The sequence below is a fragment of the Diuraphis noxia genome, unplaced genomic scaffold, assembly GCF_037042655.1.
Source record: "Diuraphis noxia isolate RWA-SAM2 unplaced genomic scaffold, SU_Dnox_SAM2 contig0003, whole genome shotgun sequence".
Lineage (NCBI taxonomy): Eukaryota > Metazoa > Arthropoda > Insecta > Hemiptera > Aphididae > Diuraphis > Diuraphis noxia.
In genome coordinates this window covers 6,235,708-6,257,555 of record NW_028301713.1, presented here as the reverse complement: position 1 = coordinate 6,257,555, position 21,848 = coordinate 6,235,708, and the positions used below count along the sequence as shown (strand labels likewise).

At 29.5% G+C, this 21,848-nt stretch overlaps 2 protein-coding genes and 2 pseudogenes across 2 annotated transcripts in view; 2 read left to right on the top strand and 2 right to left on the bottom strand.

Annotated features, from left to right (window-relative positions):
• LOC107168336 (uncharacterized) overlaps window positions 1–21,848 on the bottom strand; it is a 268,417-nt gene that overhangs the window by 40,790 nt on the left and 205,779 nt on the right. The gene's annotated exons all lie outside the window — the stretch shown is intronic.
• On the top strand, window positions 1,294–4,468 carry LOC149056600 (uncharacterized). The gene is made up of 3 exons (XM_089221919.1): window positions 1,294–3,016; window positions 3,538–3,832; window positions 4,321–4,468. The coding sequence occupies exons 1-3, from the start codon at window positions 1,294–1,296 to the stop codon at window positions 4,466–4,468; spliced, it is 2,166 nt and encodes a 721-aa protein (XP_089078045.1).
• LOC149056599 (uncharacterized) lies at window positions 4,909–8,369 on the top strand (annotated as a pseudogene).
• LOC107168335 (KRAB domain-containing protein 2-like) lies at window positions 19,834–21,308 on the bottom strand (annotated as a pseudogene).

Below are 21,848 nucleotides of genomic sequence, written 5' to 3'. Positions count from 1 at the left end.
TATGGTGTTTTGTACAAATATTTTAATTTATTATACAAAATATAAACAGTAAGTTGTAGTGTCATTATTTTTATAAAAACGATAAGTAATTATTTTTACGCAGTACTGTATAAAGTAGTAACTCGTATAACCGTATACAGTATACACCGCCGTGTACGATAAATAATATTGTGTATTATAGTTTACATTTTTACCGTGTAATATATTACCATTGATATTATCAATGATATTACATAATATTGTCTAGCGATAGCAGATATTAATAGACGTTTTAATACAGATACGGACTTTAGCGTGCGGCCGCGGCGTTGACGATTATTAGAACGTAAATGGTTTTCCCTGACAATTATAATTATTATTGATTACCTAATACCAACACTGATAACCATAACAAATTACACGCATATCGATATCCCATATTGTCATTCGTCTCTGACTCTCTGTCTCTACTCTGACTCTCTACTTCCGTCTTCCACACTCGACACTACACAGTTGTACACTATAGTACAATATTATACGTTATTCTGTGATTAATGATTATACTACGTTCATATTTTATTTTATTGTTTTCTTGATTTTTAACATTTCCTGCAGTTGCCACTGTTGCCAGTTTGTCAGTAGTCAGTTATTGCTATACTCAGTAGTCAGTAATTCAGTATACTCTCTTTAAATTGTATAGATTGTATATAGACACGTGGTTATAGCTATTTTTTTAAAAGTGGTTACTATTGTAGTGTTAATTGAATTATATGATGTCTTCAAATTAAAAATTTACGAAAATACGAAGCATACGGCATAAATACATAAGGAATTGTGGTAGGTACCACGATCCACCCAGGTAAGTATACTATTTACATATTATAGGTAGTTCTTATATTTAATTTCTCTGGACCCAGCAGATTTAATGAATACCTAATCTACCTACTTTTTTTAAAATAATTTGTTTTTTTCTAAAATAATAAAATAGCTGCCAATCTAAGTACTTATTTGACGTTTTTATTTTATTTGTAGGTTGTAGGTATACTAGCTAGTATCTTTAGGTAATACCTTTTTTATAAGTCAGTATTATTCATTAATCAATTTTCAAATACTAATAATCTATTACATCGATGTTTTTAATATAATATTTTCATATCTTTACCTATATGGCTATAGGCTATTGTACCTGTATAATAACATTTTAAATAGTTAAGTAGGTATTACTAGTATTACATGTATTACAAATTACAATAGGTACATCTAAATTATTGGATTAGACAATTTTAAGTTAATATTAAATTAATTTTTAAAAATATGGCTCATGGACAACATTTTAGTAAGTCTACAAAACGTAGAAGATTTACTGAAGAGGTTGATGTAGTTGATCTTTTTAGAGAACATTCCGTAGAACGTCTAATTCAAATTCCAGAGGTTATACCTGTAGCATCTACCTCGTCTCACATAAATAATATAACAGATGAAAATGAATATACTGCACAGTCAATTATACTTAAACCTAGTTCCTGTAGTGATACTGTCGATACTGATGATATATATGATACAAATAAATCTGATGTATATGAATTACTGGATAGTTCATCTGATAGTGATATTGATGGTCCTACTGAGAAACTTTTAGATAATATAAATAGTTCAGGTTTTAATTTGTGTAATAATAATGATGCTGAATCAATACTAAAAGTTATAGCTCAGTGGGCAGTCAGTCATAATATTACAAATGTTGCTTTATCTGCATTATTAAAAAGCCTGAAATCACACAAATGTTTTAGTAAATTTCCAATTGATGCTCGTACAGTTCTGAAAACCAACTTAAATAATCATTCTATGCACATTAAATCAGTTACACCTGGGAAGTATTATCATTTTGGTATATCTAATGAACTAAAGAGAATAAAAATTTTTTTAAATATTTCTGAGGACTCAATAAATATCAATATAGGAATTGATGGCCTACCTATCAGCAAAAGTTCGGGGAGCACATTTTGGCCAATCCTCGGTAGTATTGAGAATATATCATCATCAACCTATGTTTTTTTAATTGGACTTTACTGGGGATTGGAAAAGCCTTTGGATAGTAATTTATATTTGAGTGATTTGGTAAATGAGTTAAAAGAATTGTCAAACATAGGTATATCTACACCTTATGGTAGAAAGTATGTTGTTGTGAATTGCATTTGTTGTGATGTTCCAGCAAAAAGTTTTATTCTAAAAACTAAAGGCCATACAGGGTTTTCCTCGTGTACAAGGTGTTTTATAGAAGGTATTCGTATTGGAGCTAGAACATGTTTCCCAGGTACACAGTTTATTAAAAAAACACATACAGACTTCATAAATCGTACTTATGAAGAACATCATATGACCGATTCAATTTCAATATTAACTGATGTACCACATATTGACATGGTTTGCAATTTTAGTTTAGACTACATGCATCTAGTATGTTTAGGAGTTGTAAAAAAGCTTATTTTATTATGGTTAGGTAATTTAAAAAATGCTCCTCTATCAGTGCGCCTACAATCTAGAAGTATGCATGTTATTTCTTCTAATCAATTGTCACTTAGATCATTCATTACAAATGATTTTTCGAGATATCCCAGATCCCTTTCTGACGTGTCTAGATGGAAAGCTACTGAATATAGACTTTTTTTGCTTTATACTGGGCCCATAGCATTGCAAGGTATTCTAAAAGATGATGTTTTTAAACATTTTTTATGTTTGCATGTGTGTTTCAGAATTTTGTTAACTCCAAGAATAGGCATAGATTTAATTGATTATTGTGAGAAGTTATTGGCTTATTTTGTGGATAAATATGAAAAATTATATGGAAAAGAATTCAATTCCCTCAATATACATGGGTTACTTCATATTGTTGATGATTATAGAAAATTTGGTTCCCTCGATAGGTGTTCTTGCTTCCCTTTTGAAAATTACATGAAATTCCTAAAAAAAATGATCCGGAAACACGAAAAACCATTAGAACAAGTAATTAAACGATATGAAGAAATTTCAGAATTTGGTAAACCCACCCTTGTTGTAACGGGACAGTTCTGTATATAGTCATATATCATGATAGACTACGGCGCGCCCTAGTATTACCAGTATCACCGATGTACGTCGATCATGCACGGTACCACACGCATACACCGACGATAGATAGCGCGCTACGACCTCGGCCTTTTAACTGGCGATTATCAACGTCCGGTAATCATGGAGAACCCTCATCAATAATTATGTTAGTATAATTATTTAAGTAGCCTCAACTTAAATAAACGTATAAAACTTCTTTTCTCTACCCGTCAATGTATTTAACACCTATTCAACACGTAAAAACATATCATTCCGTCTCGGAGTTCCAATACACTCCGACAATCAGGATCATACAGAAATATACGTCGAGACCACCAGCAAGACACCACGCTCTCCCTCGTAGTATCGAGGAGGCACATTGAGGGATATATTCCAAAGACGCCGACTACAGCTGTATGTGTAGTATACGGTCTTGTACTAGGAATATATCGTACAATGTGTTAAGATTAGAGTACGCTGAGAACGCGACCAATCTTCCCGACATTCGCCGCCGACTGACCAGTGTCAAACAACCAGTCGACGTTTGCAGCCACCGACGACCAGTGCCAACCAGTCAGCCGACATCCGTTGCCGTCAACCACCAGGAACCACCAGTAAACGCGTACTATCAGTACTCCGACGCTCCCATAGACTACGCTATAAAAAGCGTAGTATACTGTGTGGAACAAGTTGACTCGTACAAGTGGTGTAATAAACCACACCACCTCTGTACTCTCCCCAGTAAATCTGATAGTCCGTACGTACTGTAAGTGTAGCCCTGTTCTATGATATATATGTTGTGAATGAGTCCAACTCTGTCTATGTATTATATATGTACGCTCTATACAGAGTATAAATTAATTAAAAGAAATTATGTATTGTATTCCTATATTATGTTAAATATGAATAAAAAAAGAAGTGCAAAATAAAAGTTAATAAAACATAAAACCAAAGAGTTACGTTTTGTTACATTGTTAAATCAAATGATCAATTACATGTAATAAAAGAACATAATGATGGACCACTAGTTGAACACTGTACTGGCTGGTCACAATTTAAATGTATTATAATGAATAACTTTAAAATAGTTACAACATCAAACTCTGATTGCTACATAGGTTACGAAGTACAAGGCAAACTAATAATTTGTAAGATTTATAATATTTGCAAAAATTCCAATAATAATGACAATGTAGTATTTATTGTTAAAGTGTTTAAGAAAATTGAAATATTTTTTGATAAGCCTGTTAATAGTTTTAAATTAGGAATAGCTATTGTAGATAATTTATCAAACAATTTTGAAATAGTTGATGTTCAAACAACATTTAGAAAGTACATGATATTGCGTAACAATGAAGGTGTATCAATTGCTTACCCCATTTTACATTCTAATACAAACTAATATTCATTCTCAGTTAGGTAATTAATAATTTGACAATAATAGTCTTAATGTTTCTTTATTAATATTTAAAACATTTCATACAAGATTATTGCTTGTCCTTTAACATAGTAATCTATATTAAATTTTTGATATTTTTAATTATAAATAATTTTTATTTAACTATTATTATGTAGATATAGTTATACAAAATGTGTTAATTTGATATTTTTATAATGTATTTCCTATAAATAGATAATCCCTGCAATGCAAATATCACATGGATTTTTTTTAAACTGTATGTTTATTTTTTAAGTCCTATCTAATTATATTTACTGATTCCTATAGTATTTTATAATAACTGCAGAATAATAAATCTACTTAAATATAGGTGCTGCAAGCAAAAAAAAAAAAAAAATTTAAATATAAGTAATTTATAATATATTGTTTCTTGTAGAGCTCAAATGGATTCATCATACTATTCTATAGTCCATTTTTTTGATGATGAGACAGTTGAGGCAATCCCATCGTTATGGATGAAAGGCAAGGTATGTGCCTGGCCCAAAATTAAACTTTTTATAAAAAAGTTCATAGAAAAAAAAATGACACCAAATGATAAAGAATTCAAATTTCTAAAAGCTAGGGTACTTTCTAAAGGCATAAGTAAGTTGAAATAGTATTTTTCAGTAAGGAATATTATGTAGTCTTAAATATATTAAAATACGTTTTAACAATTATGATTTGTTAAATGTATGCAGAAACTCTTGAAGACGCGCGCAAATTGGCTGAAGAAGCTAGATATAGATCAGATTTTTCTGCTGACGAATCCTTTATAAATAGAACTTCTAGTAACCTGCAGTGTTCTCCTACATCATCATCTACATCTTCTATGCCTCTATTTGAAGGTATTAAATTAATATTGTACAATTTACATAATTGTTCAGTTTTTTGCACCAAAAAACTATATTTTAAGTTTATAGTAATTGATTTTTCTAAATTTAAACTTAAAATCTCTTATGATTTTTCTAATAATAAACGATGTAAATTAGCAGATTCTGAAAATGAAGACAAAAACCAATCTCAATTTACCAATGAAGGAAAAAATAGCACATCTGAGAAAAAAAATGGCTGGTCACCTTCACCTCAGAAATTGAGATGTTAGTATATCATGTGTAATGTACTAATATATTTATACTAAATACCTAGTTGCAGTTAATTTCATGATTTAAAATATGTTTATAGTTCTTAGTAATCAAATTTAATATTAAATTAAATCAAACGGCTAATTTGAATTCTTTTTTTATGTTGAATATAAATGAATAGCTCGTCATTTTAATTAATATTACACTATTATATATTATAATTTATAATAATATATACCTAGGTATAAATGTATAAATATGATCTAATTTGTATATGTTTTAGTGATAAAAAGTCAACCAATTACTACAGTGGCATCAAGTTCTAAATCGTCAACAAAATCAACATCACAAGAAGGTATAATATTCACATTCTTAATGTATACATAGTATACCTAGTAGTATACATATTTTGAATATAAATAGTCATTCAATACATTTTAAATTCTATGTTTGTAGTATTCAAAGGTTCAAGCAATAAGCGAATTAAATATAACCAAGATGAGAATGAACAAGGTAGTGAGCTAAAAAGCAAAAATATTGGTAATTATTATTTTAGCTCAGCATTATGAAAAATAATTTTGTTGGTATAATTTGTAATATATATATATATATATATATATATATATATGTTTATAGGTATTAGGAACCCTGTATCCAGGAAAAAATTATTTGACAATAAATCAAAATGATGGGCATGTAATGTTAAATGATGGTAAGTAAAATATTGTTCAGTTTATTTTTTGTAATTTTGTAAAAGTAAACATACAATGTAATGATAAATAATTTATAATTAAAATATAATATATATATATTTAAACATAATTTTAATATCATGAATTTTTAGTTGTTTATAGTCCAGAATACCAGAACATTACTTATGAAGATGATTCCAATGAACAAGTTGTGGAGGACATAAGGCCAAGAAATTTAAACAGTAAGCTAATTTTTATGAAAAAATTAACTAAATAATTTTAATATTTAATGTCTCATAACTTGTGTTTTACAGACAGCAAAAGACAAAGCACACAATATAATGTTTCAATTGTAAATGATGATCTTGACAAACAATTGTTTAGTAAACCTACAGGATACAATGGTAAGAAGTATTATTGTTTAATTTTCTCGTCATTCAATATTATAATACACAGTTATTATTACAGTTAGTAATGGTACCATACAGAAAAAAAGTTTGGCGGATTATAATAATATGCCTAACTCGACAGAATTTGGTCATAATATTAATGGTACCTAATTTAAATTAAATAACAGTTACATATTTTCAATATTATTAATTTAAGTTTCATTTTTTTTCAGATCTGTTGCAATCTCAGACCCAACTATTAAGAAATATAACATTCTTAAAATATGAGTTAAAACAAGTTTTAAGCAATCAAACGGTAATGCATGATAAGTTGGACCAGATCGAAAAGTATTTGGAACAAAATTCATTTAATAAGCCTGTGATGGAAGTTGATAATGTTGACTTTAGTGATTGTCCTCTGCCAATCGATAATATTTATGATTTGCAAACATTTGAAGACAAAATATCAGGCGATCAAAGTTACAAAAGTCGTTTGGTAAGTTATTCAAATTAGTTCATTATACTATGTGTTATTAATGATAAAAGGAGACTATATTTTTGAAAGTTAACTATATTATTCATATGCCATATAAGAGAATTTTTTTTTAAGCTGATTATAAGTATATATTTGGCATTAGGCATTTAAAATAACGTTTATAATACAAGCACAATTATTTATTATTTTCAGATCACAGAACTTTCTCACATTGGAGGAAAAAATGTGAAATTAGTTGTCAAAAGACTTATGTCAAAACTTTTTTTTGATAGTTTACTATCAGAATTTTCGTATACTGGTAAAAAGGGGAAAAAAAATTTTCAAGTTTATTCATATGTTCTGTTATTTTTGGTAAGGATTTAATAATTAGTATTAATGTTATTGATTATAATATAATATACATATATACATTTTTTATTTAGAAATTAACTCCCGACGTCATTTTCATTGGAAGATAGTCTATATTATGATTATATATTAACTTACCTATTATGCAAAAATATATTATAAAATCTGCAATGATAGTATTGTTTAGTAAAGACTATATAATATTTGTTTTAATTTGAAATTTTCTACTTTTCTGGTGGATTTTTCTAAAATTGTCTTTCATATTTATTAGGATTTATTAATTACAAACACATCAAAAAAAGAATCAGCCAGATCGGTCATGCATTTTCAGAGCCGATCTATCACAAAGATTTCCATTTCGCTTTTATTTAGAATTAACGATGGAAAGGTTTTGATTAGCTTATGGGTAGGGAGATAGCGGTGTACCATGTAAATTTGATTGCTTAAGACCATTTACATTTTTTACTAAAGGGCCCCATTTTATATTTGACTTTAGGGTCCCCAAGTGTCTAGATGCACCACTGTTTACAGTTATTGTTTTTTGTCTGGTACACATATTTACATTGTGTTTAATTTCTGCGTGAATTTGATATTATTAAATTTCTCTCCTTTTTTTTGTATTAAATGATATTATCATCTATATGTTGTATATTGTTTGTATAATAGTTTTGAATATTACTTATAAAAATGTCCTAAAATGTATTTTCATATGTTTTTATAGATTCAATTAAAAAGCAAATCAAATTCAAAAGTACTCCACTCAATGAAATTGAAGATATAATAAAATATATTTTAGCTCAATCTCCGTTTAGCTTGAAAAGGCAACTTCAAAAAACCACTGTTCCTAATTCCATTTAAAAAAAATTAAATACTAACTTTCTTAATATCATGTGTAATCTCTTGAATATATAAAATCATTAAAAATGTATTACATCATAATAATATTAAACAATAATAAATATGTAAGAATTGATTAAATAAATCTAAAAATATATATGTATGTGTTTTTTTACTCATAATGATATCTAAAATAAGATTTAATGTTAAAGTTATTTATTAAATATTAAGTCTTATTCAAACCCTATAACTATTGTTTATTTCATTAGAGTTTATATTCAAAAGTATATAGGTATATTTATATATAATATGTATATTAAAAGGTTTTGTGTGAAAACAATAATATATTATAATGAAGCATGATCAGCTATTTAAGTTGGGTAGCTTATAAATATATTTTTTATATCACATATTATATAGTAGGCATGTATTATTATAATAAGGTCTACCACAGATTTTATTATATTATATTCCAGTACAAGTTAATAATTAATTTTAATCATATATTAGTAAAAAATGTAATACATATTACATTTTAACCATTAATGAACATTTAATACCAAATCAATCAATATTAATTTAATTTAAATTAATTATTAGGAATATTAATACAATATTCATTAAATTTTTATTTTACATGTTGAAACAACCATTGATTTTAAATGTTAAACAACCTTTATTTTTAAACTTATAATAAATAATTAAAATCGGTTCAAAAAATGTTTTACAATGATTAAATAACATTTAAAATCTTATACCAAATGAAGTTTTAATATTGATAAAATGTATTTATTATTTTTACTTTTAAATTTAAATGTTGATTCAAACTTAAATAAATATTAGAGTGCTGTGTGGGTACATGTAAATACTACATCAAATTTTTTGTTACATAAATAATACTGAAATACTCTTAATTTTGAGTTCATTTTATTTATTCACATAAAATTAACAATTAATTAGATTAATATATTTATAGACATGCAAACCCCTACTAATTTAAAAATAAATCAATTATAATACAAAAAAGCGGGTAAGTCATGGATGTCGCTCTGCTGTAGGTATAGTAGGTTACAAGTGGGTTACTGTAATGGATGGAATTAAATTTGAATCTAATGATATTATATCATTGTATACGAAAAACGATTCTGAACAGAGACGGTTTATCTTTCTAAGATATATTACCTATAGATTATTAAAAATTTTCAAATTTTAGATTTAAAAGAAAATTTTTTATGAATTTCTATAGCTAAAAGTAATTTGCAAATTTTCGTGATTTTTACGTATGTTGTCAAAATTAAAATTTGAATGCTTGTAAAAATATTTTAGGAGCATTGTTTTAAATTTTCAAATCTCCGATATAAAAGGAACATTTTTTATGAATTTCTAGCATAAAATAATTTACGAATTTTCATGATTTTTACGTATGTTGTCAAAATTAAAAATTTGAATGCTTATAAAAAAAATTGTGACTATGTATTTATTTTATTTTTCAACTGCTATTGTAAAAATATGTTAGGAGCCTTGTTTTAAATTTTCAAATCTTAGAATTAAAAAGAAAAACTTTTATGAATTTCTATCTAAGATAATTTCAACATTGCCGTAATTTTTACGTATTTTCTCAAAATTTGAACTTTAAATGCTTATAAAAAAAATCGTGCCTACGTATTTTTAATATTTTTTAACTGCTATTGTTACAATGTGTTAGAAGCCTTGTATTAAATTTTCAAGCTTTTCTACCGAACAAATAAATTTTTATCGATATTTATAGAAAAAAAAACCAAAAAAGTTGAAAAATTAAAATGGCAGTAAACAGCTCAAAACAAATTTAAATATTTTGAAAATGTTATCAAACATAGAAAATGCCTATATAAACATTCAGTCAAAATTTCAAGTATCTGTGGTCATTTATTTTAGAGTTACTTACACCAAAATAAGGAAATCGCTAAAAGTGAAAATCCAATGTTGTAAAAATTTAAATTTCAAATGCTCATAAAAATTTAATTTGAATTTCCGGTGGAATTTTTATTTGTGATAAAGATTGAAAAACTTGTAAGGAATCTTGTATTAAATTTTCAAATCTAATTAAATAAAAATAAAAATTTTATGAACTTCTAGCTTAAAATAATTTGTGAATTTTCGTGATTTTTACGTATTTTGTCAAAATTCAAACTTTGAATGCTTATAAAAAAAAATTGTGACCATGAATTTCTTTTATTTTTCAACTGCTATTGTAACAATATGTTATAAGAGCCTTGTATTAAATTTTCAAGCTTTTCTGCCTAACAAATAAATTTTAATCGATATTAATTTAAAAAAAACTAATAATGATTGAAAATTTGAAATGCCTATAAATAGTTCAACTTAAGTCGAAATTTTTTGAAAATTGCATGGTGGATAGAATATACTTATATAAACATTAGGTGAAAATTTCATGTATCTATGGTCATTTGTTTTAAAGTTACATCAAAACCAAAATCGATTTTGTCGAAAAATGAGTGTGCGTACAATTTCCCGTTTTTCCCTTAATTTTTAGTTTGTTTTTCTCAATATTATTTAGAAAAGTATTAAGAATTTTTTACTTTTGACCCCCCAAAGTACCAACTAGATTCACTTTCTGATCGAACGAGGTACTGAAGTCAAAAATCGAAGCATTTTTACTGCCCCAAAACGTGATGACAGACACAAAAAAAAAAAAAACACACACCGCTCAGAATCTAAAACACACATCATTGTAAAATCAATACATGCATCCCTTCGTTCAGAATCTAAAAACTAATAATGATCGAAAATTGCATATACCTATGAATAGTTCAACTGAAGTCGAACATTTTTGAAAATTGCATGGTGAAAATTTCATGTTTTTATGGTTATTTGTTTTAAGTTACATAAAAAATCAAAATCGATTTTGTCGAAAACTGATTGTGCGTAAAATTTCCCATTTTTCCCTTAATTTTTGTTTGTTTATCCCGATTATTTAGAAAAATATTGAAAAATTTGACTCCCCAAAATACCAACTAGATTCACTTTCTGATCTTACAAAGTACTGAAGTCAAAAATCGAAGCATTTTTAATGCCCCAAAACGTGATGACAGACATAAAAAAATTAAAATTAAAATTAAAACACACATCATGGTAAAATCAATACATTCATCGTTTCGCTCAGAATCTAAAATTAATAAAAACATAATAAAAATGTTAACATTTTATTAGAACTTGACGACAAAAATGTTAAATGCCGCCCCTAAAAAAGGCCGCCCTAGGCGTGGGCCTATGCCGCCTACCCCTTGAGCCGGGCCTGGTGGTACGTGTCCAAGATTTCACAATTATTATGATATTATATAATATGTTTTATACGTCATTGCAGTTTAATATATCCAGACGTAAACTCGACATATTATATTATAAATAATTAAATAAATATAAAACTGTTTTTGAATTTTTAATAAATGTAATTATTTTAAAAATGTGATGGTAATAGTACTATAAGTTATAATCACGGGATTCGGGGTGCTAGCATTAAAATTCAGGGTGCTAAACACCCCTTGCAATCCATTCTATTCTTGGCTAGTCTCTTTCTTATCTGGTCGTAAATTTAAAAATTATAATTCTTATATTTACAATGTCACCTCTGGAGTTCCTCAGGGATCTCATTTGGCTCCTCTTCTCTTTAATATTTATATTAATGATATTATTAATATCAACTCAAATATACTGTTATTTGTCGATGACGCTAAACTCTTCCGTATTATAAAAACTCCACTAGATTCTAATCTGCTTCAATATGATCTTGATAACATAAGTAATTGGTGTGGTAATAATAAATTATTATACTTGAATGTTTCAAAGTGTAAAATTATTACTTTCACTAGAAAGCGTGTGTCTATATTAAACAAATACTTTTTAAATGGTATTGAACTAGAACGAGTTAATCTAATTAAAGATTTAGGTGTATATTTTGACTCCTCTCTTTCATTCAATGATCACCATGTCCATATTCAGAATAGAGCATCATCAATGCTTGGCTTTATAATGCGTAGTTGTAATAATTTTAATAATCCTTTAGCGGCTTTAGCACTAAAATCACTTTATTGCGCTTTAGTTAGATCAATTTTTGATTATAATTCTATAATTTGGTCTCCATACACACTAGGTCCAATTTATTCTATTGAGGCGATTCAAAATCGTTTCTTGAGACTTATATCCATCAAGTGTAATATTAAACGTTTACCTCACACTTCAATACTTCATATGAACCATTGTTACTATATCTAAACATTGATACTCTTCAAAACAGAAGGATTATAAACGATATTAGCTTTATATTCAAACTATTAAATGGATATATTTACTGTCCTGATCTTTTGTCAAATATATCATTTCTAGTTCCTGGTCATTCAACTAGATAGACAGACACCTTTTATATGCCATTCGAGCGCACTTTATATGGTAAGAACGCCCCTTTAATTAGATGTGATATGCAACATGTAAATAATTATAATGTCGATCTTTTTATTTGTTATTCTGTGAGTTCATTTAATTTATATCTTAGAAATTTATTCACTTAAAATATTTTTATACCTCCACACTAACCATTATATATATATTTTATACTATTTATATTCAACAACTACCATTATGTACATACTATTTTATGTTCCACATACTATTGTAATTGGGCTCGCCCGTTGAATTTATAAAATAAATAAATAAAATAAATATTATTGTGCGAGTGGGCTGCACAAGAAGCCGGGGGACGCGTATGCGTGTGTGTGTGTGTGTGCGCACTGACGGCGGCCAAACACGTCACGCGTCGGTCGTGTGATTATTTACGTCGAACATCTCGATGACCCTGTATGAGTGGTAGAGTGGACTGTATAAGGTTAAGGTGGTTCGAAATATAAATTAACTAATTATTAAAATAATAAAGGATGATGAGTATTAGATGACCAATGACAACAACAATGTGCATAAATAATAATGACAGAACAATATATTTTATGACGTTCTGCAAATAAATGGCTTAATACTAGGGTTAGTATAAGTGCGCGATCACAAATCGATCGGCGAAGGAACAAAAAAAAAATAATACACAAAACAAATGTCGAAACAACGTCGTAGGACGAATAATAATATTGATACAGATGATATCAATGTTTACAAAATATGATAATCGTGTGTACGACCCATAGACATAATAATATATGGACTGCGCTCAGAGAGAGAAAACCGGGACCGATATAAACTGAGAGAGATAGCGATTGTTGGGGGCAAGCATGGAAGAAACTATTGAATATTTTTATTTAAGCCATGAAATAATCATTATCTAGTTTCTAGTATCACCAATGTCCAAAACAACAGTCAAGTGTCAACAAGTATAAACTAAAAAGTAAGAACGGCAAGAACAAGTTTTCATTATTATTTTTAAAATATTGTTTAAAAAATAATAATTATTATTTTTTAAGTTAAATAACAGTAAATAACAGTAAATAACAGTAAATAACACTATAATAACACACACAATAAGTCGCTTGTTCGCGTATATATATGGATTATATAATCGTCAGTCGATGTAAAAACATGGAATGACTATTATAATTTATAACTATTATAATACCTATATAATAATTATAATATTTACTATTATTACACATTTATTAATAATAAACATATTCATGGTGTATAAAATATAGACGTATTTCTTCCATGACTGCCCCCAACTATCGCCATCTCTCTCAAACAATTTCGACGACCTGACATGATAGACTGGGGGTGAGGAAAGCGCAGTCCATTTATTATTATGTCTATGGTACGACCTGATATGAAGACTAATAGCCGCTGATGATACCTAGTCGCACTGGCAGTGATGGTGTAGTTGTCCCGGGACGGCGATGAACGTCGATTGGTAATAATTGACCGGGCATACGATACTCACACCAGTGTCGTTCGAGACGAAACGGCAAGTCGACAACACCGCCGACGGATGGTGGCGCTCGAAAGGAGCTGGATTAGAAATCCGAAACTGGATGAGACGTTGTGGTGTCCAGGAACGACGACGATCGGCGAGTGGCGATCGGTCGGAACAACCGACGAGTCTACGACACCATCAACTTAGTAAGTTGCTCGAAATGAGTAGACGGTAGTCCTGGCTTGGACGTAATATGGATATCACCACGTGTTCGCGCTGCGTATAGACGGGTGGGCGAAGGCACGGAATGAAACGACAATATAAAATGACAACGACCGGCGGATTCGCACTGCGTATAACGGTCGGGCGAGAAAATAACACACGGACCAATGTGGTTGTTCACGGGTTCGGAGCCGAGACGACACGGCGGAATAAGACGGGCAATGTATTGAACCGTCGATTGGCACAGGCGGCCAGAACGCAAGTCGCGGATAGACACTCGCGAAAGCTTTTAATGAGCGCGAAGGCTCGGGTGCACGAAGCAAAATATATAAAATAATGGCGGATAACGGCAACGGAGCACCGGTTCGCGACAATGTGCATAGTTCCGGTAGACGGATGGCAAACGACAAAGTTTTGTGGCGGCGGCGGCCGATCGCTGGAGCCTCGATTGCGGTGAGACCGTCCCCTCTCAGAGGGTACAAAGGTCGACTCTACAGCGCGTCGGCGATAGACTCCAGGATGGCAAACGTTGCGACGCGAGACGTGACAGCCACGTCGCGCAAATTTTTAAAATAATGAAATTGGTATCCAACAATTATATTGACATATATAAATATTTTTTTGGCTAAATACAATTTTATTCCAACCGATTTAACATGACCGATTTTTATCTCCATAGAAACGAAATAAAAACATATCTATGGCTGCTGAATTGATATATAATAAATTAATAAGTACCTATATAATATATACAGGGTAATTCACCCCCCCCCCCCCTTTTATTCTTTATAATTAAATATATATAAAATATAATATATGAATTGAACCATCTTAACATTGGTCCAGATATGCCACCACTATATTCTAATTTGTTTACAAAAATAAAAAGGTCTACACTATCAAAAGCTTTCGTTATATCCGTTAACAACAAAAAACGTGCTGTTTATCAGAAATAATATTATACTAAATACCGACGACAATTTAGTTGCAATCATTTTTTCTAAAATTTTAGGTAGTGAACTCAGGCGGGATATAGGACGATAATTATTAATAATATTTTGATTACTTGCTTTAAATGTAGAGTAAACATAACTATTCTTCCACTTATCAGGATAATAACCGGCGGATAGTGAGAGATTAAATATGTATTGAATAGGGCGAGATAGTGTATAATGACAGTTACGATAAATTATTTCAGGTATTAACTCGGGGCCATTTTTGTAATCATTAAATAGAGAATGGAGAGTTTCAAATATTTCGTCTACAGTAATCTCATTGGTACTCACAGGTATCTTACTGAACTGTTTACAATATGACGTGTATACAATACCTACATTGTGGCGTAACCAGGGTTTCTAAAACGAGGAAGGGAATACAAAAATTGAAAAATATCAATAAATAAAAATAATAACATTTTAGATTCTGAGCGGAGCGATGAATGTATTGATTTTACCATGATGTGTGTTTTTTTTTTTTGCGTCTGTCATCACGTTTTGGGGCAGTAAAAATGCTTCGATTTTTGACTTCAGTACCTCGTTCGATCAGAAAGTGAATCTAGTTGGTACTTTGGGAGGTCAAAAGTAAAAAATAATAATACTTTTCTAAATAATTGAGAAAAACAAACTAAAAATTAAGGGAAAAACGGGAAATTTTACGCACACTCATTTTTCGACAAAATCGATTTGTTTGAACAAAGTTTGAATTTTGACAAAATACGTAAAAATCACGAAAATTCACAAATTATTTTAAGCTAGAAATTCATAAAAAATTTTGTTTTTAAATCTAAGATTTAAAAATTTAATACAAGATTCCTTACAAGTTTTTCAATCTTTATCACAAATAAAAATTCTACCGGAAATTCAAATTAAATTTTTATGAGTATTTGAAATTTAAATTTTTACAACATTGGATTTTCACTTTTAGCGGTTTCCTTATTTTGGTGTAACTCTAAAACAAATTACCGCAGATACTTGAAATTTTGACTGAATGTTTATATAGGCGTTTCATATATTTGATAAAATTTTCAAAATATTTAGATTTGTTTTGAGCTGTTTACTGACATTTTAATTTTTCAACTTTTTTAGTTTTTTTTTCTATAAATATCGATAAAAATTTATTTGTTCGGTAGAAAAGCTTGAAAATTTAATACAAGGCTTCTAACACATTGTAACAATAGAAGCTAAAAAATATTAAAAATTCGTAGGCACGATTTTTTTTTATAAGCATTTAAAGTTCAAATTTTGAGAAAATACGTAAAAATTACGGCAATGTTGAAATTATCTTAGATAGAAATTCATAAAAGTTTTTCTTTTTAATTCTAAGATTTGAAAATTTAATACAAGGCTCCTAACATATTTTTACAATAGAAGTTAAAAAATAAAAGAAATATATAGTCACAATTTTTTTTTTAAGCATTCAAAGTTTGAGTTTTGACAACATATTATGTAAAAATCACGAAAATACAGAAATTATTTTAAGCTAGAAATTCATAAAAAATTTTCTTTTTATATCTAAGATTTGAAAATTTAATACAAGGCTTATAATATATTTTTACAATAAAAATTGAAGTATAAAAGAAATGCGTAGTCACAATTTTTTTTTTTACAAGCATTCAAAGTTTGAATTTTGACAACATATGTAAAAATCACGAAAATTTGCAAATTATTTCAAACTAGAAATTCATAAAAAATTTTCTTTTTAAATCTAAGATTTGAAAATTTTTAATAATCTATAATATATCCTAGACAGATAAACTGTCTTTGCTCAGAATCGTTTTTTGTATACAATGATATTGCTATGGACTAGCGTCCCGCATTGCTTAGTTCACGGTCAACTAGGTAATAATTATGTAGACACCACCTGAGAGGGTAACAATTCCAAGAGAGTGGCCATGGATTATTAAAATAATAAGAGACTACTAAAGGTAAAAGTTGGGCGTGGACACCAAATAACATTACATAACAATGGGGGATTAACTGAACATTTAGGGAAACAGATAGATAGGCGTTCCATGTCCTCAGGACGTTAGACACGACTATGGGATAAGAATTCCAAGAAACGATACCCAAATTAGGAATATACTGTCATAATAATAGATACAGTATTATCAAGCATGCAGCTGCACGGGATGTGTACTGATCTCATATGTGGGCGGGTGGCGTTTCCGTCAGTTTAGATGATTATACCACATCCGTGAGAACAGCGACAAGAGCAAGTAGACTATGGGGAGTAGAGGGTAGCACTATATAAGAGACCCCGAAACGGCCTGTATTCAGACGCGACTTGACCAGACTAGCCAGAGCACCTTCACGCCAGTCTGTTGTTTAATTTAATTCATTGGACTTAGAAAATTTCTTATAAACAATATTTTGAACTCAGAAAATATTCGAATCAAACCGAATTTATTCTATCATTCAGAATACTTAACTTACATTCAGCTTTCATGTTATAAATAAATATATGTTTTACCACAATAAATAAACAATTAATCTAATTAAGAAGAATTCTACGTTGTGTAATTAACTCAAGAGTCACCTTCCAAATATCATCCTTGACTACTGATACCTGTAGGCGACGTGATCACTACAACATATAATATCATTGGATTCAAATTTAATGCCATCCATTACAGTAACCCACTTGTAACCTACTGTACAGCAGAGCGACATACACGACTTACCCGCTTTTTTATTAATTGCATATATTATCATAGGTATTGATGTACTCATCTGTAATTATAATATATAAAAAGAAGAAAAATTTTTTGTTTGTTTGGTATAATCTCGGCGACAACTTAACCGATTTTATTATTTTTTTTTTTATTACAAGGATATTTTATAAGCTATACTAAAATATATAAAAACATATAATCTAGCTAGTAACGTAAAATTTTCATCCCGAAAAAATTTAAGATTTTCTTATGGATCCTGGAAAAATAATATTTTCTGTATATTATTATAGGGCGGTTGCAACTGGTAAAAATAAAATAAAATAAGTATAATTTGAATATAATTTTATACTTTTATTTAATATATTTTTTGACTGTGATTAAAAACTTTAATGAAGACTAAAATAGGGTAAATCCGCGGAAGTATTAAAGATCACTACGCGGGGTATGAAATGAATAGTTGGACACAAATTTTGAATTGTATACAAAATTGGTATTTTTTTTTTATTTTTTATTTTTTTTATTATTTAACAGGCAATGAAGTGTATGATGTCCGCTAGTGTAGTATAATAATAATAATATATAATAATATTATATACTTATGTAAAGACAAACTGCAATCGTATCGTACTGGTATAAAATTAATAAATCAATAAACTGTTCCACCCGGCTACGCTACCGAAATTACATCATATTTGCAGTTTACGACAACAATAACTATGATGATTGTACTTAACAAGAATATCATATTATTCATTGTATCACTATATAGATAAACGGTACAACGGTGTCTCGCCTCTAATGAAAATAATATATTATTACAATATTCGAACGCGAACACATAAAAACTACATATTATGCGTCATAAATGTGCAGACATACGGAACAATCAAATTTAGTTTAATCAAACACCAGACAGAACATAATCGGTGGCAGCGGCGGCGGAAGAGCAAACGGTAAAGTATCACAGTCGGTCGTGTATTACAATTCGACCGATTGATTTCCGCGTAATTTGAATAAGAATAAGAATAATAATAATTGCAAATAATGCGGGCATGGTGTACACACTGCAGAGGATATAGTGTTGCTGTTGCAGTTTCAGTTGAACAGCTGCAGACGACATATGATTACCATTGTTTTGCTCGGTGGAGTGTTAAAATAATAATTATGCGATCGTATGGCTAGAAATCAATCCGAAGACAGACCAACCGCTCTCGTTTGATGGTCTGATAATCGATTCGGCAAAGCTATCAATTTAACTGAGGGACTAGGAGTGGGCTATGGCGCCCGGTACATCGTACATTTCAATTACAGTTGTAAACCCAGTAATAGCGGCTGAAGCAGCCATTGCTGTATTACAATATTATTGCACAGTACCTTTGATATATATATATATATGTTAAGGTGTATGACCGCATGGCAGTAAATGTTGACAGTCACTGGCGTATTTCGACATTCACTAATAATTTTGGTGAATGTTATCAATTATTTCAAATATCTCACAATGCGGACATTTACCAGTATTTGTTGACATGCGCAATAGTTATTTAGTGAATCTTGACATGTGTGACAACGACAACATATTATATGTATAATAAAATAGATAGCTAATAAATTCATAAATAAATATAGTTGAACAAATTAATTTTTTTATATTTAAGTTTAGGTAGCATATTATGCTTTATTAAGTTTTATTTATTAGAACATGGTAAACTAGCGTGGCATTTACTGTTACAAAGTATTCCCCCATTCTTGCAATTACATTTTTTTGTATTACATTTTTTTTTACAATTGAATCGTATACCTATAACCTTGGCCACCACTTTTGGAAGCAGCTGTCGATACCTGTCTCAAAGACATTGTCTTCTCGGATAAAACGTCGTTAAACGATATCAATTTTTCTTCGCACACTGCAAATTGATTTCGAGTGTACAGCTGACTGATAATCCCATATTTTGTTCCTAATTTGTAGAAGTCATTATCAACGTCCATTACAACAGCCAAAATATTTTGGTAAGCCATAAGTCCTCGATCGATGTCTGGAACACGCACTCGAACAGTATCACCGACATGAGCAGGCGGAAATTTTTGGTTCGACGATCGCAGCATGCATACACTTGATTGTGTTTGAAGTCCATTTAGTGCCAAAGCTCTATTCTTAATTGTATTCTCCTTCCTTTCATTTATGTCTTTTAAATACAAAATATTTGTTTGAATTGTTTTTGTAATAGGTATTATTGTTTTAAATTACAAACTTAATAATTATTTTTGGTTTTTGTCAACTTTTATCGCTGAGCTTATCTTCAACATTATTTGTTTGATCGTCAAGGTTATCGTCGCTTTTACCGTTAGACTCTACTTCATTTTCATCACTTCCTTTATTTTCTTGGTCAGTTTCAGGGGCTGTCAAAAAAAATTCTTATTTAGTCACTATATATCGATCACACTTTATGCATATAAGGTGTCACTGCATATTAATAATTTTAATTTAATTTAATATTTTATACTTACTTATAGACTGAAGTATTTTTTCTAACTCCTCTTCTGTTGCTAGTTTTTCTATTTGTTCTCGTGGAAGAGAAGATGTAAAAAGACCTCTTTGTGCTTTAGTGCCAAACATAGCTTCGTATGGCGTTTGCTTAATACCTTGATGATACCTCGTATTTTTTGCAAATTGGACAAATGGTAATGCTTCTGACCATTTTGTAGTGTCATTATCTTCCATCATAGCTCTCAGTATATTTTGGAAATCTTGGTTTTCCTTTTCGATGGATCCTTGTGTTTGACTGTGACGTGGTTTACCATGCACAATTTTCACACCATCCCACATTGAACACAGCTCTGATATAACTTTATTTACAAACTCTCGTCCATTGTCGGAATGTAAAATATTTGGCGCTCCGAAAATAAGAAATATATTTAATAAGTGATGTGCAACTTCTTCTGCAGTTTTAGATTTTAGAGGTCTTAATTGAATAAATTTGGTTAGGTGATCCTGATAATTTAATATAAATTTAAATTCACCATCTTTGCGAGTTTTCATATCTACTAAGTCTACTTGACACCGGGAATTAAGTTCACGACTTATAATAGGTTTGATTACAATACCTTTTTTCGGAACTTTTTGTTTAGTTTGGCATTGAACACATAAACTTAAAAATAACATGACAACGTCATCTATATATATAAAAATGGAGACAAAAAATTCGAAATTGCATCAGTTGAGACGGCTGGAAAAGCCGATTTGGTTCAAATTTTTTTTAATGATAGAGAATGTCGGAAAGCGGGTGTATAGCATAAATTATGGACCTAACTCCTGTGAGTTAGAGATTTAGAGACAAAAACTGAGTTACACTGGTGACGCCTTCTAGCAGATAAAAATAAAAATATAAATCTATATAATATATAAAAATGGAGACAAAATGTATAACAATTCATCAATTGAGAACGGCTGACCGATTTCGCTCACTCTTTTTTTGTTTGGGTCGTAATTGCCAGGAGAAGGTTCTTATGGATGAAAAATTTGAGAAAATTATCGGGTTAGAGAAATATGATGAGGGTGTGATGAAATTAAAGTGGCGCCATCTGCCCAATAAAAAATAAAATAAATAATATTAATATTTTTTGGTAGTCAAAGGCAACCATTTAAACAAACAAGTGCTCTCGAGAGCAGCTGGACTTATTTTTAGGATGGACATTTTTGTTT

Bases quoted from the DNA above. Each gene is read 5' to 3' on its own strand.
- LOC149056600 (XM_089221919.1), top strand. From the start codon at position 1,294: ATGGCTCATGGACAACATTTTAGTAAGTCTACAAAACGTAGAAGATTT. The intron at 3,017-3,537 runs GTAAACCCACCC...TGTTAAGATTAG, and splicing joins TGAAGAAATTTCAGAATTTG to AGTACGCTGAGAACGCGACC. The intron at 3,833-4,320 runs GTAAGTGTAGCC...GCCTGTTAATAG, and splicing joins TCTGATAGTCCGTACGTACT to TTTTAAATTAGGAATAGCTA.